This window comes from Oreochromis niloticus, linkage group LG3 (assembly GCF_001858045.2).
Source record: "Oreochromis niloticus isolate F11D_XX linkage group LG3, O_niloticus_UMD_NMBU, whole genome shotgun sequence".
Taxonomy (NCBI): domain Eukaryota; kingdom Metazoa; phylum Chordata; class Actinopteri; order Cichliformes; family Cichlidae; genus Oreochromis; species Oreochromis niloticus.
The window spans coordinates 3,215,045-3,241,578 of record NC_031967.2 but is presented as its reverse complement, the minus strand read 5'-3'; the positions used below and the strand labels follow the sequence as shown (position 1 = coordinate 3,241,578).

General features: G+C 45.1%; 2 protein-coding genes across 8 annotated transcripts; one reads left to right on the top strand and one right to left on the bottom strand.

The window, feature by feature from the left end:
* Positions 1–214: 214 nt before the first annotated feature.
* Positions 215–18,907, bottom strand: zfta (zinc finger translocation associated). 5 transcript variants are annotated; one of them, XM_025904346.1, is made up of 5 exons: positions 18,781–18,907; positions 11,149–11,658; positions 9,812–10,171; positions 6,136–6,594; positions 215–4,415 (listed from the first exon to the last, which is right to left on the bottom strand). In XM_025904346.1, exons 2-5 carry the CDS (start codon positions 11,411–11,413, stop codon positions 3,925–3,927), a joined length of 1,575 nt encoding a protein of 524 aa, XP_025760131.1. In that variant the 5' UTR covers positions 11,414–11,658; positions 18,781–18,907; the 3' UTR covers positions 215–3,924. The 5 variants fall into 5 exon arrangements, with proteins under 5 accessions (XP_025760131.1, XP_025760130.1, XP_005463452.1 ...); XM_025904345.1 differs by having other exon boundaries at positions 11,149–11,661; positions 18,781–18,901; XM_005463395.4 differs by lacking the exon at positions 18,781–18,907 and adding an exon at positions 14,278–15,001 and having other exon boundaries at positions 473–4,415.
* si:dkey-28a3.2 (uncharacterized) lies at positions 15,625–26,534 on the top strand. Of its 3 annotated transcripts, XM_005463392.4 has the most exons (8): positions 15,625–15,862; positions 17,138–20,463; positions 21,268–21,303; positions 21,676–21,906; positions 23,407–23,456; positions 23,539–23,594; positions 23,682–23,984; positions 24,316–26,534. In XM_005463392.4, the coding sequence occupies exons 2-8, from the start codon at positions 17,293–17,295 to the stop codon at positions 24,330–24,332; spliced, it is 3,864 nt and encodes a 1,287-aa protein (XP_005463449.2). In that variant the 5' UTR covers positions 15,625–15,862; positions 17,138–17,292; the 3' UTR covers positions 24,333–26,534. The 3 variants fall into 3 exon arrangements, with proteins under 3 accessions (XP_005463449.2, XP_005463447.2, XP_019204573.1); XM_005463390.4 differs by having other exon boundaries at positions 15,636–15,862; positions 21,268–21,906; XM_019349028.2 differs by lacking the exon at positions 15,625–15,862 and adding an exon at positions 15,869–16,492 and having other exon boundaries at positions 21,268–21,906.

The window sequence follows — 26,534 nt, the reverse complement described above, 5'->3', positions numbered from 1 at the left end:
ATAATAATATGATGGTGAAATGTTTCATGTGTTCATTAAATCTAAAACTATTATACAAACAATGAGCTGATTGTGAGGGAACTTGAACCCTGAAGCTGGACTCTTTTAGCTCATTTTTGATGCTTCTGGTGTTTCAAACCACATTTCAAGTGTCAGTTATTCGAGCTTGACTGTGCACAGATATAGTGTAGTACAGACACTCCACAGACAGCCTCGTGGTAATGAGTATTTATTCAAAGACCACAGAGGAGAGAATGCACATGTCGACCATTTACAGATGAAAGGTGATGAGAACATAAAGGAGGAGAAGCTCCTCCCCCCACAAACACAGTAAACACACACATCCAATCAAGTGCATCATGTCTCACTTAAATGAGCCTCTGATTCTTTTCACTGCAACTCACTTCAATTTAAAATATAAGTGCTGTGTCAAAACTTTATCAGAGCCATGGTTAGACCTGCTCTAATGCAAAAAATGAAATCATTTGTAGAGAGTGTGACAGGAATGGAGCCGCTGACCACACACTGTAGCATTTAAAGGGGAAAACAACGAACATCATCGTGGTTTACAAGTTGTTTTTGAGAATGAAGTCATATTCTCTGCTTTAGGTGTAGAATATGTCACAATAAACATACACTCACTGACCACTTCATTTGGTACACCTGTTTGACGGCTCATTAACAGCCAATCACAAGACTTTCCTCTACGACCGTATCTAGGTTAACAGAGAACGGTCTGAAAAAGGAGAAAACACACGACACGTTAGCAGCAGCAGGAGACTAGACCAGGTGCTGCTCAGCCAAGTACAGCAGGCTACGGTTCACTCACCAAACCTGGACGACAGAAGTTTGCAAAAACACCCTGATGAGTTTTTATTTCTGCTACAATATACAGATGATAGTGTCCGAATTTCACCACAGTGACAGCATGGAGCCGTCGTGGCCTGCAGCAGTGGGCCAGGCTCTGTGTGCCGGTATTAAAGTGTGGGCGTTCTTTTGGTGGCACACTGTGGAGCCCTAAGTACCAGCTGAGCATCGTTTAAACACCACAGCCTTCCTGAGTACTGCTGCTGACCTGGTTTAATCATCTTCTGATGGCTGCAGGTTATCACACCATGCCACAAACCTCAAATCACCTCAGACTGCTTTCTCGAGTTCACTCCACAGCGTCCACTGTGGGGCGGCAGCTGGATGATGTAAGAGTGCAACCCAGCACCAGCAGAGTGTATCTAATAAACTGATCATACGTTTTTCATATATGTTTTTTTGCTCACAATTGTAAAATTCTATGAGATTCTAACGTGACTTTTTCTTAAAACATGACTTTTTCCCCTTAAAAATCCAACTTTTTGTGAAAGCACAACTTCTTAAAAATACAATAAAAAAGTAACGTTTTTAGACTTCTGTTTTCTTTAAACAGTGGCCCACGTTCTCATATTTCTCCCACCTGTACAACCAATCCTGACTCTTCCATCAGTACATCGACAGCCTACAAGGTGAGAACGATTATGTGAAAGGGCTGTCGATGACAACAAAATCCCTGAGGTATAATTTCCAGGTGAAGAACTGGTTATGGCCGACTTTTCTTTTCCAAATAATTCATCTTCAGTTTTCTTCGTTGCATAAACTTTGTACAGTGAATGAAAAATATGAAGCGGTACCAGAGCGGGAGCAAAGGTTTCAAAGTGAAGGCAGAAGTTCAACAAGCTTCGCTCCAAGTGTTGAAGAATGACGCTGTTTGGAATAAAGTAGAAAAACTGGATATAATTACAAACGGACTGTAGAAACCAGGCTGCATCAAAGTGCTCATATAAAGAAATAATCATTCATATTTACATATTTTTGTACAGCTTTTAGCTAACAAAATGATTCAGGCTGATGTTGATGCCAAATGCTGAGGATAAGTGAGAAGAGGGCCTCCTCTTCCTCCTCTGTAAACAAGAGATTAAATAGACTGGAGTGATGTGAACCCAGTGACTGCACGCTGCCATTCATTGTCTTCAGCAATAACATCAAACATAGTCTCATTCTATTGGATGCACACGAGGACATTTGGGGTTTAGTACATTTCAGGGGACAAAGTGCTGAGTTGTCTTAAATTTGACTCCGTTTTCTTGCTCGCCTCACTGAGCACTCTGTTTCTTACTTCCTGAGAGAAGACTCAGGCCCCCACAATGCCACATTTCCAGGAGTTCACCGTGCCATAAGTGCTTAAGTCCAGATACTCGTTGGGTATCGAAGGAACAAACATTTTGACTTGTAGCAGGGAAACCAATGGCTCATCTCCACTCAGTCAGCAACTTGCTCACCCCTTTGTTAGCGAGCACTGCTGAGCATCATGAAACTTTGTGGCGAGATCAAGCATTTTTTTAAGTTATTATATTTTATTGCATATCTGAATGCCTTTCTGTAGAAATGCAAAATAGGGCATTGGTATTAGAAGTCCTCTCTGAGCTTGCCTGACCTTTTCCTCCTCTGACAAGCTAACGTCTGCTGTGAAATACATGAACGAGTATCAGTGTTTAAATATTCCACACTGATTCAGACCAGAGAGTTATTTCTGTTTTTCCTGAACTAGCCCACATGAGACGCACAACATGAACTGCTAATTCTGTCTGCGAGCTAGCTAGCCCAGGAAGAGGGTAGCCTGGTGACCTCAAAGTGGAATTTGCGAGTTTGTTGCCACGTTGGGATGTTTTCACTGGAAATCTTTGTTGTGTTTACACTAAACTCGAAGCTTTCAGCATTCAGTAAAGCTTTCCTTTTTGGAGGACAGGAATCAGAACATCAAGCGTAACAGTGCCGCTATGCTAACTGGTAGACAACTGCTACCTGCCAGTTAGCAAGCTTGCTAATTAGGCAAAAGGTTATTAAAGACATAGCCTGTCCCATTACTTTCAGTTCTTTTGTGGGGCACTTTATTCTCCAGAGGAGCAGTTGCAGCTAATATCTTGCCTTGATGACATGTCAACCTTGACAAAATATTAAGTCCATGCATTGCTATGATTCTGACATAAACATAACTATTAGCCTTGGCTGTTAAATGTTGCCATCATAAATGCTGCTCTGTATGCGCCTGTACCTGGGGACCCCATCAAATTTGAACAAAACTGGCATATTAGCACATTAGCAGCTAGTTTGGTACGCCCACAAAGCCCAAGGAGCAGAATAAATTCACATGCAGCTAGCTGCCTAGCAGCTCATCGTTATTTCTTTTTTAGAGCTGCTTCTGCTAACTGACACATTACAATATTTTATCGAGAAGCAAAGCAGAAATGTTTTGTTGTTGGCTGCCAAAGAGAACCCTGCATCAATTCTTGGGATGTGAAAAGTGAAAGTCTCCCAACAATAAGAAGATCCATCTATGTTCAGTGTTAGCCACATTAGCAGTGAATGTGGCTAATGTGACTGGACAAAAAGCATGAGCCCCATGTCATTTTTCTATACATTACTTTTAAAAAGTATCTTAGCATTACTCTACAGTTTGTGTCCGCAGATTCAGAGATATTATCCGAGTGCTCCAGAGGACCACCCACTTGGGTTCATGTTGATTTATATTTAAAGTACCAACAGATACAAGGCTAGGAAATAAATACATCAGCAAAACATACATTTTGTACATCTAAAGCAATAATTTCCAAAAATCTTGTGAGGTCCTCAGGTAAAACAGGCGATGTGCAAAAAAGCTTTAGTTTCAAATGAGTGGCTGCACTTTGATTTTGTTTTTAGGCTGCGTGATATTTGTATTGTTGTCGATTCCCGCGTGGCACCCGTTATTGTCCTTTAGCCACAGCAGTACTCCCAGATGCAGACTTAAAGGGAAATTGCAGTCTTTTACAAATTACAAATACCTGAATTTCCCTTCAAGAAAACAAGGAGGGCTGTTTCTGAAGTCATGTGAGGAGCAACAGACAGAAGCCCTTCCTAAGTGTCCAAGTGTGTTGAAGTGGGGGCCAGCTCAGCATGTCCATGGTCCCGGGGTGAAAAGCAGTCATCAGAATGGATGAAATGCAGGGCAGTCTGGTTGTAGCTCTGCAGGGCCTGCTGCTTTTCCACTGCGCTGAAATACAGCGAGTGAGGGTGGACCTGCTGAATGTGCCTTTTAATAGTGCTGACCTTCAGTGTGGCCAGAGTGGCTCCACACACCATGCAGATCAGCCCGTGCCTCCTACAGTCGTAATCCATCAAGTAATCCGTCCGCCAGCGCACCTGGTAGTTCCTCCTCTGGTCCTTCCCGGGGTAATGACCATGACGAGAAGGTGTGTTTGCAGCGCCGCCATCCTTTGATTTGCCCTTGCCTTCGCCCACACCTTCCTCCTTTATCACCTGTTTGCTGGGTATTTTGACATCAGGGGAGGCATCTTCATTTGTCTCTCCTGCGGTACTGAGGACATCAACTTCACTGGGGTTGATTTCTGTGGAAAAAAATTATAAGTGAGAGGAGAGGATGCTAGATTCTTGCCTTGTTCCACCACAAAATCAAGTCACACGTTAGTGTCTTTGCTTGCTGTACCTGATAGCACTCTTCTAGCCTTTCTAAACACTCACAGTGCTGAGTCAAATGGCGTCTTCACGGTAAGTTGCAAACAAACTATGTTAATACACGCTATGCGATTAGCACTCCCGCCTGGTTTGACCGAGCCAGGACCCCATAAGTTCTCCCTGTGCCTGCATGTGACACAGATTAATTTATACACTTTAAACTCTTCACATGCTGAATGAATGTATGGTTAAACTGTGACTTGTAGACAAAAGTGCTTTCAGTGGTCAGTAAGGTTAGAAAACTACCATTAGATTGCTGGAGACTTAATAAACAAGCAAACTATCATCTTCTATTATTATTACTATTTATTACATATTACTTTCTTTTTTTTCTTCTTCCTTAAAAATACGGCTTGTATATTGTACATTTTATATTATATATATATATATATATATATATATATATATATATATATATATATATATATATATATATATATATATATATATATATATATATATATATATATATATATCTTTTTCCCTATGTTATACTGTCCATATATACATAGCACTGCAGAACTGTACCCCCCCCCCCAGCATGTTTACACTGAGTAGGAGATGCTCTGTATCTCATTGTACGACTGTATAGTGACAATAAAGGCATTCTATTCTATTCTATTCATTTTTCAATAAAACCCTAACAGAACAACATTCCTAACAAAGGTCACGTTGTTTAACAGATTTATCTGCTACATTAGCTAACTTCCTGCCTACACTGTAATTCTTGTGGGATCTTTTACTGGCTGTATCAGCTGTGAAATGTCAGTATCGGCTGGACTCTACAGATAATTGTGAGATGCTGAGATTTACCGTATTTTTCGGACTATAAGGCGCATTAAGCAAAACAAAACAGATAAATCAAACTTTACTCAACTCATTCTTCTTGCTTCCTCCACTTCAGTACCATTGATTCATTAATGTTGAATTCTCTGGCAGCTGCTCTATTCCCATGTTGTTGCAGTATATTAATGACTAACCTGTATTGTGGATGGATTATCTCAGTTGTTCTCCTGACTGATGTTTGGTCCATTTACAGCATCCTGCCAGGCGATTGCATTTGTCTCTAACCATCGGGAACCCTCACGTTAACTTTTATCAGTGGAAATAAGTTAGCGTTCATCCTCCAGCTTCACTGTGTTTATGCTATGCTAACATAGCTGTTTAGCTAGCGATCACGTAGCACATCATTATATACCAGCTAGTCCAACTTCCGTAACCCTACAAACGTCACTGCTGTTTAGTTTTCTTAAAGGATTTTAAGTGCGCCTTATAGTGCGGAAAACATGGTATATGTACAAATGTCTATTTTCTCAGGCTAAATAGTAAGTGAGGATGCTAAAAAGACCAGCCAAACAAACACAAACAACTCTTAACACAGCAGTAAGGTGCTTTTTTGCCTCTTTGAGTGGGGATGTGTTGTGTTCCACTGACACTTTTCACTGTGGATGTCAGCAGCAGCTGACAAAGCTGACTTATAAAACATGAAAAATATGAAACCACCAAACTTTCTAAAAAGGCCTGATATTGTTGAAAAATACTACTAAGAAGTTTACAGCTTTACAGAGACGTGTAGCAGTGAAAGCTTCTCACCATCTTGTATCTGCATGCCTTCACTGGGGTAATCTTTGGTCCAGGCTGCAGCCATGGCTTCCCTTTCCTGTCGGCTCAGGGTTGTGGTCTCTGGGTGACATTCCTGGATGTGGCGGCGGAAGCTGCTAACCTTGGTTTCGTGCAGGACCTGAGAACACACCATACAGAACATGCCCTGGCCTTGGGGCCCGTAGGCCACCAGATAGTCCAGACGCAGCCGCCACGGGTCGCCCCCGTGTAGCCTCCTCTTCTTAGGCTGCCGGAAGGGCTGCAGAGCCTGCTGGGGAACTCCGACACCGCCGTCTTCACCAATAAGACAAGTGTCCTGAATTAAAGTGCCGTCGCCCTCCGTGTACACGTCAGTGTTGATCTGGATGGTTTCCACGTCCTCAGAGAAGAGCCCCACAGCGCCATCTTTGGTGTTGGTCTCTGATTTGTTTGAGTGCTCCGCTTCTTCTGCTACAGGGCACAGAAACATACAGCATTTCTAATATTAAATCATCCATTTGTTTCAGTCTCATTGTGGCTACATCAGTCTGTTCAAATGACAACTGTGAGTTATTCAGAATACCCCAATTTTTCCAGTTTTTACAGCAAAATTTTTATAGCAAATTTAAGCAGTCTCATTGCACTGAAATCAAAGCATAGCACAAATAAGTAATTGGAATCAGTTTATAGACCAAAATGTATTCTAAACTTTAACTCGTGAAAGTCGCCCCCTCAGGCAGATATAACAGCCGAACACAGCCGTGGCATTCTTTCTACAATAGAAATCAAATATTCTCCCATATCTGCTGCAGAAGGTCCCATAAATGTGGACCTTGTAGGCTGCTTTGCTTTCACTCTTCTGTCCAGTTCATCCCAAACCAGCTGGATGGGGTTTAAGTCTGGAGACTGTGCTGGACACTCCATGTTTTCAAGCTCACCGTCTTGTTCTTTCTTCCTGAGCTAGTTCTGGCAGAGCTTGGACTGATGTTTTGGGTCATTATCTTGCTGTAGGATGATCCCCTGACCAACTAGGTTCATACCAGAGTGTGTTACATGGTACTGCAGAATGCTGTGGTAGCTGCTTTGGTTCAGGGAGCCTCTCACTCTGTACAGTCACCGAGCCTGGATCCAGCAAACAGCCCCAGACCATCACACTTCCGCCTCCATGTTTGACAGTTGATGCCACACACTGTGGAACCATCCTTTACCTACTCGATGGCGTACAAAGATCCTGTGTGATGAACTGAAGATTTCAAGCTTTGATTCTTTGGTCCATAATACCTCTTTGTCTTATTCTGACGTCTTAGCATTGGCGTTCTACCTGCAGCTCGAAGTCTTCTCTTCACAGTTCAAACTGAGACTTGCTTACTATAACCACTGTTACGCTTGAAGCTGTTGTCCTGTGAGCCGCCGATCACACATGCTGTTAACTCTCAGAAACTTGTCCTCTGACTCAGTTGTGTCTTTGGGTCTGCAGACCTCTTCCTGTCACAGTTTGTTTCTGAGCCTTTGGATGGTGAAGGAAACTGTACTCACTGACACCCTGACTTTCTTTGCAGTCTCTCTGTAGCACAGACCTACATTTACAAGTGTTATGATGGTCTGTCTCTCTTCCATTGCCTTTTTCTCACATCACACTACTTCCTGCAGTACAGTACTGTTCAGCTGATGCTGACGAGGGTATGGTACCACAGTGTGTCCAACACTGCTTTATGCACAAAGAGTTCACAGTTCACCACTTACATTTGTACTATTTCAAGCTGTTCACTGGACTTGAATGACTTGAATTGCAATAACTGGAAAAATTGTTCTAAAACTTTTGAGCGGTAGTGTAGGTTACAGAACAGAGAGCCACACTTTCACAGCATCACGGACTGTGAGAAATCAAGTGACATATCGTGCCATCATCTTTAGAGGTCACGTTCGATGTGTAGTTGTTGTGCATGAGATAGATTTAAGGCCAGAAAAGGTGGAGTGCTGGGTCTCTGACTCTGCCCTCCATCAGCACCATCGCTGCACTTTTATCATTAGTTTTGATGGGAGTTATTGGCATTCCTGTTTCAGTTTAAATTATTTAGTTTCCTGATAGTAACGTAGGAACAAACCTTCTAAAGTGTGACATGTGACAGTTTAAAGTGTCCATACTGATGCTACTGTGAGAACTAACTGATGAAGTCACTGCTGCTCTTCCTCCTGCACATTTAAATGCAACCATCTCTCTCACAGTTAACCTCTCATCAAAACTCTGACAGCAGCTGTTGTTAATGTGACCTGTCACAGTCTCCACAGTAAAGAGTTCAGCAGGTAACAGGTGTGTCAGGTTAAGTGATACATCAATGTTCCTCGATCACACCTTGGAAGAATGCCACTGTGAAGTGAGCTCGATGCTCAGCTAACAAGTGTCGATGGTGTCAGACGAAATGGAATGTGCTACATGTCTAACATGTTGGTGTTTATCTTTGTCACTGTCTCATCGAACTGCTGTTCAATGATCAGCCAACCACAGACTACTGACAGGGGTCAAAGGTGAATTCATCAGGAAGATCTGGTTTGAGAATATTCATCAAACAATCATTTCTGTTGCTAATCCCAGTTGTGTTCAGGCTGACTCGGAGACTCATGGTCTCTGTGGATGTCACCAAAGCGATCATGGCTGATTTTGAGCTCCTAGACCAGGGGTCCCTAACTCCAGGCCTCAGGGGCCGGTGTCCTGCAGGTTTTAGACCTCACCCTGGGTCAACACACCTGAATCACATGATTAGTTCATTACCAGGCCTCTGGAGAACTTCAGGACATGTTGAGGAGGTCATTTATCCATTTAAATCAGCTGTGATGGATCAAGGACACATCTAAAACCTGCAGGACACCGGCCCTCGGGGCCTGGAGTTGGACACCACTGTCCTAGACAGTATACAGCACAACCTGGTGTTTGAATCCAACCAGCATGATAAGCTTAAATTAATCTCTGGTAACCTTTTACTGACCATGACGATAACAGCCTGGTCTGCACCAGTGCAACCATCTGACTCAAACAAGTTTGGCATGAATCTGAAAATTACATATAAAATTTTAATTTCCAGTTTGTGTCCATCTGTCTCCACGCAGTGTTTTCCTCCACACCAACACTCGCTAAAGAATTAGTCATCTTACTGTCCCGGCCTCTCTTTCTAATGTAAATGCTTCGGAGTCTGAAGATGAACTGAACTGGGGTATTGTTGATTTACATGCTCTGAGAGCCAAACTCATTACAGGGTTTATTCACTGGTAAATACAGTAAACACTGTACACTTAGCTAACAGACACACTGGGATCCAAACTGGGACCACAGCTTTATGGATCTGAACCATGAACACGTCACAGCAAAGAGAAGGAAAAAAGAAGACGGTGAAAGTGTAAAAGGACCACGGGCGACATTACGTTCTTACGACTGCGATCACCTGGAAGCAATGATCGAAAAAAATGATCTCACTTATTATCATGTGCTAATCAGCCTATCAGATTTAGTTGCTCATCGTTTGACCTTGCTGATCCACTTTAACCACCTGACTACAGATGACATGAGTGACAAGAGATAAGATGAATTAATGTGTCGCTACAGTACCTCCTACTGGTTTCACTTGCACGAGCCATTTCCTTAATACCAACACTGCCTTTTGCTCGTTGGTGTGTGAGGTGTTGCACTTCTTACCGTGAGTCTGAGTCCAGGCCTGAAGGATGCAGTGCTTCTCCTCAGAGCTGTACACCAGTGAGTTAGGGTGGGTGTCCAGCAGGTGGCTCTTTATGTGGTCCAGGTGAAGCGAGGGCAACACCGCTCCACACACCATGCACAGCAGCCGACCGGCATGAGACTCATATTCCATCAAGAACTCCTGACGGAACCAGGCATGCAGCGAGTCATTCAGATAGCGTTCCAAGATCTGCGCTGACGGCTCGGGCAGGTACTGCTCCTCTTCTTTAGGCTGCGGGGCTTCACCCTCCACAGAGCAGGGAGTCAGGCTGATGGGCTGCTGGGTTTGCTCCTCGGCTGTCACAGGGTCTGCAGTTTCTGCTTATAGTAGAGACGAAACGCCATGAGTACAAATCAACTTTTTTAGCTTTATGGCACTGTACTAGCTTTGTTTCCAGCAGACGGGCAACGTCAGGTGTTTACATGTTCATTCTACACCATGGTTATTATAGATGTCTTCAATCAGCCAGGACAAATTGCCTTTTTGTCCTAATAACAATGTGGCCCCAAAGCATTTCTCCTCCAGAATACCAGGATGAGACAGATGTGCAAGATAGCAAAGAAGACACCGCTAAACTAAAAGAAACACGAAACTCTTTTTCTGAATCTAGGAGAGTTTTACATTTGGGAAACTTCCCTAGCATCACAATGTTAAATCTTTTTTTCTCTTAGAGTGAACTTGAGCTGATTCTGCTTGAAACGTTTTGCAGTATTTAACCATTGTTTTTACATAAAGTAATATCTGCCACAATCTGCACCTTTCTGCCACCTACTGTGAACACACGGGGTGGCTGCAGCTCAGGAGGTAGAGGAGGTCCTCTGCTAATCAGAATCAGGTTTGTTCGAGCCCTGGTCTGCATGCCAAATATGCAAGATACAACCCCAAGTTGTGTGTGAATGTGTTTGAGTGTTAGATAAAAGGCACTAATGTAGAAAAAGTGCTTGTGTGAGTGGGTGAAAAATGCATGCTGTATAAAGTGCTTCATCCCAGCTTTCACTTGTCCACCGTGCACGGCTGGGATCACAGGGTCAGTGGTTCAGCTTCACCTGTTTGCTTTTCCAAGCATTATGGGATAGCAGCTCCATATTCACTGGTGTGTGTGAGTGTTTATTAATGTTATTTTTGTCAGGCAAGAAAGAGTGCTATATCTCTCTGCAATATTAAATAACAACATGGACTACCTTCAAACAGTCCAATCCAATCAAACATTACATCATCACTTCCTCCTCACACATGACCACGCCATGATATAAAGTCATACTGAGTTTGAGAAAAACGTCTACTTAAACCAACTCACCTCCAGTCTGTTGACCTGAGTGCCGAGTGTCCTCTTCTCCCTGAAGTGAGGGTCCAGAAGCAGGGCTGTATAACTTCTGCCCTCCCCCCAAACTCAGGTGGCTCTCCCACCCCGAGCGGATCACCTCTTTGTCGGCAGCGCTCCACAGCAGGGAGTCTGGGTGCTTCTGTCTGATGTGCCTCTTGATAGTGCTGAGCTTCAGAGTGGCCAATGAACTACCGCACACCATGCAGATCATGCCGTGCCTCTGGGGGTCAAAGTCCATCAGGTACTCGCTGCGCCAGTACTCGTGGTAGTACCGGCGGTGGTCACGGCCTGGAATCCGGCTCAGGCCTGGACGCGAGGCTCTCTGCACCCTGGGTTTGGCTCCAGAGGGCCCCGGGGCCAGGGAGAGGAGGAGAGGGTGATCTGGGCTCTCTGTGATGCTCCAGTAGCTGGTGCCTGGTGACCTGACAGGCGTGACCACACCGCTCTCTGATTCCACCTCTCCATGGCCATTGGCAAGGCCGTCTTCTTCAGACAAGAACAAGACAGAGTCCAGATCAGAGCAGCAGGTTTCATGACATGCAAACTGAAGCAGTGTCTTCATGTTGCTAAAGCAGGGATCTCAGACTTAAATGAGCTGTGGGCCACTGCTGGCACTGTCGTCTCATGTGAGGCCACTTTAGTGGTTAAGTAGCACAAAACAAGAAAACACCCACAAATATTTCAAAAATGTAGTTTTCTGTTTGTTTTTCAACATTTAAAATATTGTATAACAAGACTAAACTGCACGTGAACGCAATTTTGTTCGTATTTAACAAAATCAAACTGCAGACATAAGTGACACATTAGTTTGTGACTCTCTCACTGAACTAACACAGCCTCAGCATGTTTGTGCTCTCTGCTCATGTTGGCTTCATATTCAATCAGTTTTTGCTTTTTTGAAGAACTTATTTTAACACTGAACTCAACAACAATCAATCCTCCCTAACAAAAAAAGTCACTTCGAGGGACAAACTGCATTAGATTTCTTCATGTCCATGTAGAAGTAGGGGTGACGTGGGCTGCAGGTGGCTAATGCATGAAAAATAAAGTCCTGTGAAAACCTAAGTACATCCTCACTGCTTCCATTGGCATTAAAAGGTTCATTAGGTGCTACTAATCAAAGCACTTTGAGCATCATCTGTAAAAGCAGAAGTGTTTGTCAGGCTGCTGATCCGGAGCATTCAGATGTGTGTTAACACAATGCTACAGTCTTTCCAGGATGTCCCAGTAAATTCACCTCAGGTTCAGATCATGCAGGCCTTCAGGCCTCAGTTAGCATATTATGACAGCACAGTTAGAAAAAGGCTGAACTTGTATCACTTGTTTGGAGCAGTTAGCAGGAGAAAGGCTCTTCTTGTGTAAAGAACATGGTGCCATTGGGTTTGTAAAGCTGCATCTGAACAAACCAAGACTTCTGAAATAATGTTGATTAGTCAGATAAGATCAAAGTGGAGATGTTTCCCCATAATGTAAAGAACAAACCAAACACAGCACAGCAGCAAAAAGACTTCACACCAACTGTCAGTGCGGTGGTGTGTGGCTGATGACTTGTGCTTGTTCTGCAGCTTCCTGAGCATCTTACAGTGTGTACAGCTGCTGTGTACCAAAGCGTCCTGAGGCCACCAATCTGACAGCCAGAGCTGAAACTGGACCGCACCACACAGTGATCAACGTGCTGCTCCAGACCTCAATGTGATTTTAATGCTGTGGTGGGACCTTAAGTTAGCTGTGCATGAATGAATGCCTACACATCTCAATACACTGAAACAATGATGTAAGCAAGAGTGGACCAAAGATTCTCTTCTGTTTTCCTGAGGTTCAAACTCGTCCAAGATTTTTCGTAGACACACCCATGGTATCAATTTGAAGCTCTTACGCCACTTTATTCTACTGCATGCACAAACTTGGGTGTCTACATCGCCCGCCTACCCATCAGGGTGACATCAATACCCAATCACCCATTATGGCTGATGGGTGAAAAATGTTGAATGTAAGAGAAGATTCTTTAGGAGGCTGGAAGATTTGATATTGGAACTGTGACTTTTAAGCAATCACTAAAACAAAGAATATAAAATGCTGCTAAAACTTGTTTAAAATTGTTGAAGCTGCTGCTGGATGTAATCTTTCACTCATAAGTCAGAGTTTAAAAGTGTTGATAGCTGACATTTGAATGCAGACCTGTGCTAATGTCGGATTTTTTTATCACCCCACCATCCAATCCTTGGCTCTACGTTCACTGGCTTCCTCTTCTTGATTTCTAAAGTCATCCTATACACTAGCATATGATGCTGCCGAGTTACATTCTCCCATAGCACGACTTTACAGTCTCCTATCTCTTTCAGACTGCACACTCAATAATAATCACACATCTGACAAATAATCAATAGTATGACTCAATGCATTGCACTGGCACACTCAAAAACAAATCCCTGGAGCTGACAGAGACCAATAAAAACAACATACACCATTAATATGAAGTTATTTAGGTAAAGGCTGTCCACACAGGTCTATTTCTATCTCACTGAGGATGGGTAACATTTAAATTGTGTGTTTAAATGATACCAATCTTTACAAAAACCCAAACGGTTACATGAGAGAAAGCAGCAGAAATATCATGTGAGTAAACTGTTAGGTCTAACATTGGTAGGCATGCTTTCAGGCTACAAACGCTAGCCTTTCAGTTCCTCACAGCTTCAGCTTTAAATTTCCAGATAAAGTCGCTGCTGTCATTTGGTAATCAAGCACAACTTGCTTCCGGACATTTCTGCGGTCAGTTCGCACCTCACGTCAAAGGATAACCCTGTATGTCCCTTCTTCAGTGACCAGCGTTTGTTCCGCTCTTTGACAGGTCTGAGACGGCCTGTACCGCCGCTGTCCACCAGGTGTCAGCAGTGTGCGCTTCGCCTGGCTGCCTGCGTGCAGTTGAGCCTTTGTTTATAGGAGCCACAGAGACGGAGGGGCCATGCTGCTCCATGGCTTTGTCCCTGACACGGATTAACTGGCTGCCTGACAATGGCTGTGTCTCTGACAGCCACGCAGACCCACTTAGCGTTGGAACAAAAACAAGAAAATTAACACTAGATGTGTTTTTTTGCTCTTTACCTACTAACTCGCTCTCCTCCTGCGTGGTTTCCTCCTGCCCGCTTGTTATTAATGAGAGCAGCTCCGGCTGATAGGCACAGCGGAGCTTCACGGGCTCCCTCTGCCCCGCTCCTTTCTCTTCCATCACTGGATCGCTGCTCTCGCTTTAGTCGTGGTTGGCGGTGCTTCGTTCAGTGGGTCGTGTCGCCGTCGTGGGGCATGTCACCCTCACAACAACAACACGTTCTCGCCGCTCCGCAGCGTTCGACACGCATCTGCCAGGCGCTCTATAACGAGCCCACCGCCGAGGAGCCCGTGCTCTCCGCGGTCCCCCCACGCGCCCCGCACGGGAGCCAAGTTAACTTTTCATGCAAGCACACAATCATAAATCCACCGGCGAAAAGGGCCGCTGCTCCGCGGTGCTCGGTGGAGGCGCCTCGGCTCAGGCCTCTACTCATGAATTTTTAGGCTCTTGCTTGTCTTCAGGGTGGGGAGCCGGACTAGGGGCCCCTGGGGCTCCTTAAGGGGCTCCTGGGTAAATTTAAAGAGACAGTAGCAGCTTCGACGATGCACACCCACCCCGGGGGGCAGAGGGAGCAGCAGGCGCTAATACCGGTAAGCTGCTGCTGCTGCTGTCCCACAGCCGCGACATGAAGGCAGAGCGCCGGTTAACCACGAGGCGGTGAGTCGGGGCCCCTCAGCAGCTCCTGCTTTGTACCGGGGCCGCACGTGCTGTTTTCATGTGTCACGGTCCGTCATACACATCTGTGCAGATGTTCGGCTCAGCGGCGCAGAGACTGAAACGCACATGTGTTCATGACTTCCTTCTCCATAAGTAAACTTGTCTGAGCTGACATAGTCCGACTGAAACCTCTGATGCATTAACTTTGATGGCCTCAGTTGTAAACAGTATTAAACTGATGTTAATGCTATTAAAATGAAAAATGTTTCAGCTACTTAACTCACACCTTTGGAACACAAAGATTTACACACATTTAATTAATGTATTCAGTCCCTAGCTATAATCTTGCTGTGACGTCAATTTAGTTTTTTCAAACCGGATCCACGTTAAAGGAACCGGGCCGTGGCCCCCAGCGCCCTAACACTGGCCGTCAACCCCTCCCTCATGCTCATTTGGCCGTTGTGTAGAAAAGTGGATCCCTGCTTGAAGCGTGTGCACATGAATTCAGGTCATGTGTAGAAAAAGACAATAAATCAATGGACCTTTGTGCAGCTATTCCAACTGAGAACAGCTGTGCGGGACCTCCGTGTCCCGGCACTGCATTATCTTTGGCTCAGTTTGGAAGAGCCTGCTGTCACAGACAGACAGACAGACAGACAGACAGGGGGACTCGTGACAGGTTTGTAAAATCCTTATAATGCGACCCAGTGAATGGATGTGGCGTGGAAAGGAGGGGGCGTTGCACACTACTGTCTCGATGTACACAGAGACACACACACACAGCGAGCATCCCACATCCTGGTACTTTTCAGCGTTGTCAAGGCAGCCTGAGCACGACTGGCGGAAAGTAGCTGCAGTGTCCTGGCAGAATATCTGTGCAAAACCGCCCCCAAAGTGTCCCGGAAAGTTAAGTGCCGCTAAAAGGTAACGGACGTGCATGTTTTCTGTCGCTCGTGCTTCCGGGCGCGCGGCTTTGCGGCTCGAATCTGCGCCTGTCCTCGCGGCTTTCACGCGCAGGCAGGCGCCAGTCCGCGAGGACCAGAGCAGGAAGATGTTGTCCATTGTGCCGCTGAGAGACACAACGATCCAGGCACCATTTCCGCTCTAGTGCGACCGCTTTTCCACGGCCGCTCTGCGCGTTTTGCTGTAGGTTGTTCGGCTGAGTGGCCTGGTGTCGTTTGACTGAAACACACTGAGAATAAAGAAAAATGGCAGATAGACTTTGTGATAGAGAGAGACAGCTTTAAAGGGACAGCGACACGCTGTTTTCTTCCTGCTTTCTGGAGCCGAAGCACTCCCACACACGACGGCAATTTCATTTATTTCATAGTTATCTCCTGAAATCTTACACTGAAACTCGTGTTTCACGCGGGATTCCGCACAGATGTTGTGACAGATGAGGTGGGCGTTGTGCCGTATTTATTGTCTCCTGACTGGTGCACGAAATCCTGCTGGAGTGAGTGCGCACAGATCTTAGAGTACGTCAGTGCTCCACTGAGACCACCTTACTCCGTGTACTCCGTGTACTTTCATTTAATCGTGAGGCACACAAATGTGAGTTCAACAGATAAAATGACTTTGGTTGAACTTATTTGGTGAAAATTAAAAAAAACATAAATTGTTACATTTTTGTAAATAGCTATTTGACTCTTCAGTCCTCGCTAATATTCTAATTATCATTACTTTGCACAATAGAAGTGAATTATTGTGCGTAGTGTTTTATATACAGTATTCTACTTGTTAATGTTGTTGTGCTTGTTGTTTCATTACTGATCAGTGAGCATGTTGGAATTCCTATGGCTCCAATCACTGCTAAGAGCATAGATCCTGAAGCCCAGGATTTCAGAGGTTCCGGCAGTTATTTCCAAACCTAACTATGGCCACCGCACCTGCCTGCTTATACACTCTTTAAAACAGCAATGGCAAACCTCAGTTTGAAATTTAGAGCAGCAGTAGGTGCTACACATTATGTTTTAAAAAGTGGAAAAATATTGTCTTGATGCATGCTCGATCATCCAGGTAAGGAAATCCCAAAAAGGTCTTCATTCTGTTCATCGGAAACGTTTCGTCACTCATCCAAGTGACTTCAACTTGTGTTAGTTTTGCTGTTGCTTAATGTTTTTTTTTTTTACAAAGTATTACCTAATATTTAGGTCATTTTCATCACATTTTAATGCAAGATTGTTTTCTGTTCCTCAGGATATCTGCACACCAATGTGATGTCGGAGAGCATAAGAGGTGCTCAGAACCGTGATGATGCTGATAATGACAGATAGGATCCTGGACTGAGGGGCTACCAAGGCCAATCACTGCTGTTGGATGAGAACCGATGGGCTGTCTAACCTGGCAACAGCATGCCAACTGCAAAAGGTAAAGGTGGCTCAACGTCCCACCGTTACCGGCCGGCCTCGGAGTACGATGATGCCACGCTCGCCCTAAAGCGAGAGTACTGGAGAAACAAGAAGCGAGAGCAGCGGGCCCGTCTGTCAGAGGAGAGGGAAAGGCACAAACACAACAACAGCAGCCAGGGAGGAAAGCAGCTAAATGCCCCTGCAGAAGAGAATTCCGCTCTGGCCCAGTCCTCAGGTGCTTTGTCTTCTCCTTTGCAGAGTAATGATAATTCATACAATTCTGTGTCAAAGCACAGAAATGCTCTGGGGGATGGGTCATGTGAAACCACTGAAAGCCAAAAGGAGAAGTGGCTCCAGACAGTAAAACTCAACAAGCGTCTGCCTCAGTTGCCAGTGTCGTGTTCCATCTCTGCCAGATCAGCCAGCGGCAGCACAGCCGCAGGTAAACGTCAGACAGCAAGGGACGCAGCCGTCTCCTTACCCGTGTCCAGTGGAACTCAGCTGAACACCGTATCCTCAGTGCCTCCAGTCAGAGTGACCAGAATAACCAATGGCAGCTCCAGTAAAACAGCACCTCAGCCATGTGTGTCTATGCAGGGTGCATCAGTCCCCAGAAACCAACATAAGGCACAGGTTGTATTACCCACTCAGCCCAAAGTCTTACCCACAGGTCTCGTTCTCGTGTCCTCTCCATGCGGCCCCACTTCCACTAAAGCAGAGAGCAAAACAGCCATCTCACCACCTCAGAGTGGAACAAAGCGTGCCTTGGTCACCACACAGAGGGCTAAAGGTGTTGGCAATGCACAAGCTTCCCTGGAGTCCGACGAGGAAAGAGCAGCCAAGCGTCGGGAACAGTGGCGGCTCAAAAAGCGAGAGCAGCGAGCAAAGCTTGCAGCTAGGTTAGCTAAAGCCAGAGAGAGGGCACAGGGTGCAGAGATGACGTTTCAGAGGCTAACGGCACCAAAAACCGGACACGTGGGAAGCATAGTTCTTCCATCAGAGTCACTTTTGAGAGGAGCAAGCCAGAAGCAGTGTCATACACGGGTCAAAACACCATTTACATCAGCCAAAAGTGAAAACAACAAACTGCAAAGTGGGACAGCAACTGTAGTTGTAAGTGCTCTGCAAACATCTGATACTCCATCTGTGAAAAAACCAGTCGACTCTCAGGGAAAGGTTCCAAGTTACGGTCATCTTTGCGGTGTTACCCGGGGTATCGCGAGATATAAAACGCCTAGACAAAGGTTCATCGAAGCACAGAGAAACTTAATGAACCATAGAAGTCTAAGGTGTAAATCCCCAATGCTGCCCTCAGCTTTTGGTACCAGAAGTATGCCCAAAATCAACCCTGACGACACGCCCGAGCAGATAATAGCTAAACGGAGAGAGTACTGGCGGATCAAAAAGCGCGAACAGCGAGCTAAGCTGTCCATGGAGGTAAAGGTTCGGTTGAAAGAGAGAGATTCTTTGATGAGGAGGGTGAAACGTTACCAGAAAATCCTCGAGGAGATGAGGAAGACCAGAGTGCTGGCGCAGTCAACCGGAAGTGCCATCACTCACAGCCCAGAGACCATCGGAGGATTCATCAAAGAGGATGGGACGCTCACTGCTAACATCCCTCACAGTTCTGTAGATCACAGCACAGCAGAGGACAAAAGCCAAGTAGAGCTTTGTGTAGTTTCTACAAACACTCCTTTGGCACAACCACAGTGTCCGCCTGACGCTAAACTGAGCAGTGCTGCTCCCATCAGGATAAACACGGCTCCCCCTCCACTTTGTTTAGCTCAGGTGAAAGTCTCTGCTCCTGGACAGCCAGCCAACAAACTGCCGCGACTGCTCGCAGTTAGACCACAGACTCAGCACGAAAGCACAAGTGTTCCTAATTTGCACTCATCAACTATCCAAACTGTGGGTCAGCTCACACTTACTCATCCACAGAGCCCTCAAAATTCAGCAGGTTCAAACGTTAGCAGTTGTGTTATGAAAATGACCATCTCGAGCAGAGCGCCGTCGCTGTCAGCCCTGTCTCTGGATGCGGGGCTGACGGAGGAGGAGAGGATGGCAAAGAAGAGGGAGTACTGGAGGATAAAGAAGCGTGAGCAGAGAGCAGCTCGTGCTGTCCGACTGAGACAGGGTGTTTTACATGCTAGGGCCGGTGCAGCATTACAAAGGAGGAAGCCTCAGAAGCAGGGGACGCTGATCACTGTGCCTCAGAGTAGAAATCTCACCGACACTACAGCAAATGCACCTCCTCTTTCCAACAACAGCGTGCTTTTTCTGCCTCATGCAAATGAAATGAAACAGGAGAGTGACTCCATGCCAGCAGCTGACCTAAATTCTCCAGTAGAACAAGCCATCTGTCCAGATATCAAACCCCCTACTTCCCCACCTCCAGCACCCCAGCTGGAGTCTGACCCATGTTTGAGCGCAGACAGCCAAACTGCCACTCTGCTAGCCGTGGCCTCCATGAAGAAGCTCCTGGAAGAATCTCTCAGCACAGTGACAGAATGTAAAAGTGAGCAGAACTCTATTAAAATGGAGACAATAGAAGAGGTTTCACAGCAAGACATGAAGCCAAATTTATCTCAGCTGTCTTTTGAAAGGGATGACACGGCTCCTATTGCTGCTGACCTCACTTTGCAGATAAAAAGCTGGGAGCTAGACAGCAAGGTCTCTGCAAAGGCGAGTTTACAAAGCCCTCAACTCAAGAACCCATCGCAGGTGAGTGAGACAGCTCCACCTCTTCCTGCTTCCAGTGAGGTAGGTGTGCATCGTACCAGTGAGCACTCATCCCAGACCCCTGTGAACTACATGGTAAACACCTCCATGGAAGCACCACGCAGAACCCAGAGGCTTTGCGCTAAAAAAGCCGGCTATAAAACCTGCTGCTCTCCAGAGCCACCAAAGCTGCATCACATCACAGCCGTGACCCTGGATAACCTGCAGCCACAGCAGCAACAGCAGGAACAGCATCAGGCACAAGAACAGAACAACTGCCCCGAACCACCGCGGAGGTACAACAGCGTGGTGACGGAGCAGAGCGGCTTGACCAGCTTGCAGAGGAAGAGGGAGTACTGGAAGCTGATGAAGAGGCAGCAGAGGGCCAAGTTAAAGGCCAGGCAGAAAGACGGAGAGGGGGAGTGCAGCAGCGGGCTCTTCTCCAGAAGCATTCAGGTAACACGAGTAGCACTCGAGCTCTTTTTCTGCCAGAGGTGAAGTTTCAGCGCTTTCGTGTGTAGCTAATAGCGAATATTGATCATATTTGATAGTATGTTGTGTCCCGCTGGTTGCATGACCCCTGATGTCAGCTGTGCATCATCATCATCATCATGAGATTCATCTTCATATGTGACTGTTTTTGAAAAATGAGTGCTAGCTCTGACCCATGTAGCATTTCAATCTTTTGAAGTCTAAATTTTCATGTTGTGTTCAGGATCTGAGCGTGGCAGAAATTCAACACTAAAAGTAAAGAAGACTGCATTTGATTTCCTTCCTCACGCCTTTTATCTGCATGTAGAGTGACAAGCTTGACTAAGGGCACTGAAATCTGCTGCGTGCTACCAGATGAACCATTTCCCACTAGTGCAGCCTAACTTTGTATTTAGCTCATGCAATGGGCAGAAAACCCAAGCAGTACTTAAATGAATGAAAGCTATTGAGTGTTTAGCAGCACGTGCACATAGTGTCTATGTAAAAGAGGGGCCCTCCATGTAAAGAGTGCATTTTTTCACATACCTAAATTTCTCTGTGTATATAAAATTGGTTTCTGCAGTCGACTCAGTTCTGACTTTGACTCAGTCCAGCTGAAGCTTGAATCACTGGGACAGAAAATTCTCAGGCACGTGGTATTTGAACAGGAAAAACAAAGTGGAGTTCATCTGAAGGGGGCCCATTAAAACTAGGAGCAAACACTTGTTCCCTGACATCTGCCTCAGTTTCTGGAAACTCGTTTGTTCATGTCATATTTTCTTCTTTCAGACTCCGGGGCTTGTTATTATCAACAGTCTTAAAGGGGTGAGTCCTCCAGCAAAACGAGCCCTCCAGCCCAAACCACCTGTCCCTCCTCTGGACTCAGTGACCAGCATCCCTACCGTTCTGGTTGTTAGCCAAACAACATCTAATGCTCAACAGTCAGCGTGCACACTCCAGGTCAGACTGCCTATCACCAGCAATGAGTACAGCAGCGTCAAACTTGGCCCTTCACATGCTGTATCCAGCTGTGCAGGAGTTTCTGAATCTCTACAGCTTTCACAAGCATCTAGAAGCACTGATGTAGACTCAGCCCCCGCCCTCCCTGCTGTGAAGCCACCACTGTCCAGTACTGACATGCACCTCGTTGAACCCCTTGTTCAAAGTCCGTTAAAAATCCCCTCTGCTCACCTTCAGAGTCCCACACACAAGAAACAATCCTCCATCCAGCTGGCACCAGTAAGCACCATGGTTCCTCCAAAGCCCATCCCAGGGGAAAGTGAGCAGGACTTTCTGAGGAGGAAGCGGGAGTACTGGAGGATAAAAAAGAAGGAGCAGAGAGCCAGGAAGGCAGTTCGGGACAAGGGAATCACCCAAAGCTTCAACAGCTGGAAGACTAGGCTGCCTCCCCTGGATCTACAGACAGAGGTGAGAGTTGCACAGTTACATAAACAGCTTGTTTTTTTAGCTTACAGGCATGTAATGATTATTTTATTCATATTACATACTACTGACCATTATATTATACTTAATATGCTCAAGGTTTAGCTGGCATTTGTGGTTCGGCACCAGACTGGTTTTCTTCTTATTTATCTGGAAGGACCTTCTTGGTTAGGGTGTGCGAGTTCTCCTCGTACACTGCTTGATTAACCCGTGGGGTTCCACAAGGTTCAATCCTGGGTCCACTGATATTTTCCTTTTATCATTCAGTCTTTTTTTCTTATCCTTTTTATGCCATCTTTTAAGCCTCACCAGCCAAATAGGCTGCCCACCCTGGTTGGCTGTTTATCCCGGAGTAGTGACTGGGACTCCAATAAGTGTCTTGTTTTAAATTCCGACAAGACTGAGGCCATGATTACAGCTCCACTTGAAATACATTTAAGATTCAGTCACGTGATTGATTTCTTTTGCTCATCTTCAAAGACCAGCGTTCGTAATCTCGGTGTAGTATTTGATTCCTCGCTGAACTTTGACTTACATATAAAATGTACTCACGTTCCTTTTACTTTCTTTTAAGGAACATTTTTAAAATACGAGCCTCGTTCTTTGAACTAGAGCAAATTGTTCGTTTGTGTCATTGCACCTGTTGTAACGCCCTTTTACCAGTTTAGACAAATCATCTTTGTCATCTTTGTTATTTATGACAAATCATCTTTGTCATGCCTCCAAACAATTACAAAATGCTGCAGTCAGACTCGTAACACAGCCTCGAGAACAAAACGACATAGAACTTTCAAATTGATATGATAGGTGTATCTGCTAAAAATCTTCAGTGAGTTCAAATCTCATGACTTCAACCTGAACGTCAGACATCAGAGGTGACGTTTTCTGAAAATCATACCATAGTTGTATCTACCAGGAGGGTGAGGGGTACCACTGTCCACCACCAGTATCTTTCTCATCACATTGGTTCCCAGTAGATTTTAAAATTCTCACACTTATAATTAATTAATTTAAAAATTGAAGAGGGTCCTTTCAGCAGCATCAAGTATGTTCCCCACATAAATGAGGGTTAAAAACATCGGTCAGACTTTAACGCAGGTTTTCTATCACAAGCCTGATACCATCATTCCTATGAATGATCTCTCAGTGACACAGAAACAGAGTAGTACTTTAGTACTCTAGTGGAAAATGAATGGATCACTAAATGGTCTACTCGTGCCCCCAGCTTCTTTACCAAAGCCTTTGTTTGTAAGTAAATCAGATGACCTAAAGACACAAAAGCACCAGAAAGAAACTACAAAAATACACAAAATAATGTCAAAGTGACAAAACCACCACAAACACCACTACAGGAACTCTGCTTAAGCATCTCTCCAGTCTGACTTGTGTCTAGGTTCACCTTGTTTCAGGGAGCTCATAAAAGCACGTAAAAACACTGCGCGTGGCCTGTGCTTTAGTTTTTCACTCTTTGCCTAATATCTATAGGAACCTGGTCAGTGGGTGAACTCTTCTGAGGAGTCAGAACATCTAATGAGGTGAGAGATTTCTTTTGCTCGCTTTCTTTTGACATCAGCATCATCAACATTCAGGATAACACACAAAAATCTCCCTTCACAGCTCTTCAGTGGACTCGGCATCCTTTACATACTCGGATTACACAGCGCCAATCGAAGGTAAAGTATGTCACTTTGAACTTGAAGGAATGCACATAAAATAGTGAAAGTAACCAAAAACAAACTCTTCTCTAACTGCCTTCTCAGATGAGTCAGAGCTGCTGTTTGCTGAAAGTGAGGAGGATTCTGTTTCCGATGCTGTGTGGAGGAGCCGCTACCTCATGGACTATGACCCACTCAACCAGCTGCTGGTGTGCATGGTGTGTGGGGAACTGCAATATTCCCACAGCCTAGAGGGAGTGAAGGCCCACATTGACGAGGCCCACCCGCACACCCTGACCTTGGAACCCGGCGAGAAAGAGCAAATACGGGAGGCCTGGGATGAGCAGGTGTCCCGGCGGGAACGCTTCTTCAGCAGCCAGCTGCAGCAGCACAGCAGACCTGTGGCAGGTACAGTATGTGCTCGGATCACGTAGTTAAGCCGTGTTTGCAAGGGTGTTGGAAAAGTGACGAGTCAAACAGACATTTCAGACTTATTCACACAACCACAAGAAGTCACCTGACTTTGTAACAGAGCAGAGTTAAAAGTAGCTGCAAAAGAGCATCTGTTAGCCTCATCTGTACGACTGATCCCCAATGAGGTATATCCTTTAATCGCCTCATATATTCATATAATGTAATGGTAGCAATGCTGGCTCAGCAGTTATATACAATAGTTGACAGTGCAAACTCACCTGACTGCACCGATCAGTGAAACAACGCTGTCTGACTTCTTTTGCAGAACCACACAAGAACTGAAGAGCTGGAGAGACGGCTGCAGGAGGAACTGAAGACCATGGACCGGGAGACACAAACCCTCCCTCCTCCTTTCTCTCATTTATTGTATTTTTTTTATCAGTGTGTTTACCTCTGTAGGAAGACACCTTGGACAAGAAGGCCCTAAAGCAGCTTTACCTCATTTCCTGCCAGGGTTGTGTATGTTTATCAAAGGCAGTGAGGACATTTTTATACTGAAGCTGCCTCATCCAAGTTTTGCTGTCAGTCCTTCCCTTGTCCTGTTCGTGGTCTCGCTGTGCTCCTTTTTTTCTCTCACCCCCAATCAGTTGCAGCAAACGGTTGCTCCTGCTTCTCCCAGAACGTTCCTCCTGTTCAAAAGGAGTTCTTCCTCCCCACTCTTGCTGCTCATGGGGGATCATTGCACTTCTCCATAATATTTTTGCTTTTTACAATACAGCACCTTCAGATGAGTGTTGGAGTGAAACATTACTATATAAAGGAAACTACATTTTGGAAATCTTCACTCTGGGAAGGCTAAGCTAATGGGATTCTGGATCTGTTTATTAGGCCACTGAGCTTTCTGTTCTTAATTTATTGATCCAATCACAGACTTGCACAAACATTTTCTTTGATCACATGACCTCTGTGGGCACCATAATAAAATATAACCTGTGTTTTCCAGCTGGAGCATACTCATAGCCAGTTTGTACATTCCTTACTGCTCTCTTCTGCCTTGTTGGGTTTTCTGCAGGGATAAACATTTCAGCATCCTGGGAAGACACTATAGGTATTCCAAGGAAAAACGGGATAATAGGTAGTATGGGGGTAAAAGACTTGCTGAATGAGTAGCTCAGAAGCTCAGTCATAAAATTAGCACCAGTGGCCAGGCTGTGAATTCCATAGTGGGAAGTGTTTTAGCACCAAATATAAAGAAAAATATTGATTGTGTAAAGTTCCTGAAAACTCCTGGAAGGTGGAACCTGCTGGCTGAGCTGCTGAGAGCACAAACTGGGGCTGAATGCACGGGACTGAGGAACATTACTGCTGAATACGTTTGTATTGGAGGACGGGGTCATCCTTCTTTCTAATGTCAGTCTTGCTTTTAACTCGTAGACGGCAGTTAGCAGGCTTGTGCAGAGACACACTACCTGTTCACTGATAAGCAGCCGTGGGATAACATCCATGGCTTTTGTCAATGTGACATTTATAGTTAATTATAAATTAAGTTAATATTTAACCCTGGGATTAGTCAGCTATAGAAAAAACAGCATCAGCACAACATTTTCTACTATTTGGAAGCTGATAGAATCTGCTAGTGTGCAGATTTTCCTGCAGGCTTGTATTCAGGTTAGTCTGCTCTAGATTCTTGATAGTTTCTCAATCACTGAATGGGGCATCTGGAACTGAGCTGCAATTCTTTTCTATTTGCTACTGCATCACACCCTGACCTGTTTCTCTACGGCAGGGGTCCCCAATCCCAGTCCACGAGGGCCGGTGTCCTGCAGGTTTTAGATCTCACCCTGGGTCAACACACCTGAATCACAAGATTAGTTCATTACCAGGCATCTGGAGGACTTCAAGACATGTTGAGGAGGTAATTTATCCATTTAAATCAGCTGTGATGGATCAAGGACACATCTAAAACCTGCAGGGACACTTGCCCTCGTGGACTGGGAATGGGGACCCCTGCTCTACGGGCAACGTTTTTTACCCAGACAACTTTCTTAGGGACAGTTTGTCACCTCTGCAAAAATCTCCTGCAGCACTGTAAATAGACTAATATAAAGCTGGTTATGACATGCCAAATGTGACTTTTTCTGTGCCGTTCCACAATATTTGGAGCAGCCTTGTTATTTATTGAATCTCCTCTTACGCAAGTGATCGTTGATGATGCATTATTCATATCTGTAGAAAGTTCCATGTTAGAAAAGTATTTCATTTGTGAATGTTATCAATCCAAGGCTTTCCTACTTAAGTAGTAAATGGATGAAGTGCTCTGGAATGCTTTTCAATGATTTTTCTATGATTTTCATGAAGACTACAACACTGAAATATTCTTGTATTTGAGCACAAAGCTGAGGAGCTGAACACTGTCTGTGGAGCCACAAGGCAGTGGAAAGAGCTTGTGGTGACCAGATCACTCATGAAAATCAGACGTGATTGTCTGCCAGTTTAAAAGGGAATGTTTAAATGCCTTTTCAGTAATAAACTTTTTCTACTGTT

Bases quoted from the DNA above. Each gene is read 5' to 3' on its own strand.
- zfta (XM_005463393.4), bottom strand. From the start codon at position 14,401: ATGGAAGAGAAAGGAGCGGGGCAGAGGGAGCCCGTGAAGCTCCGCTGT. The intron at 10,172-11,148 runs GTGAGTTGGTTT...CTCTACTATAAG, and splicing joins CTCAGGTCAACAGACTGGAG to CAGAAACTGCAGACCCTGTG. The intron at 4,416-6,135 runs GTGAGAAGCTTT...TTTTTTCCACAG, and splicing joins AGGCATGCAGATACAAGATG to AAATCAACCCCAGTGAAGTT.
- si:dkey-28a3.2 (XM_005463390.4), top strand. From the start codon at position 17,293: ATGCCAACTGCAAAAGGTAAAGGTGGCTCAACGTCCCACCGTTACCGG. The intron at 21,907-23,406 runs GTGAGAGTTGCA...TAATATCTATAG, and splicing joins CCCTGGATCTACAGACAGAG to GAACCTGGTCAGTGGGTGAA. The intron at 23,457-23,538 runs GTGAGAGATTTC...CTCCCTTCACAG, and splicing joins GAGTCAGAACATCTAATGAG to CTCTTCAGTGGACTCGGCAT.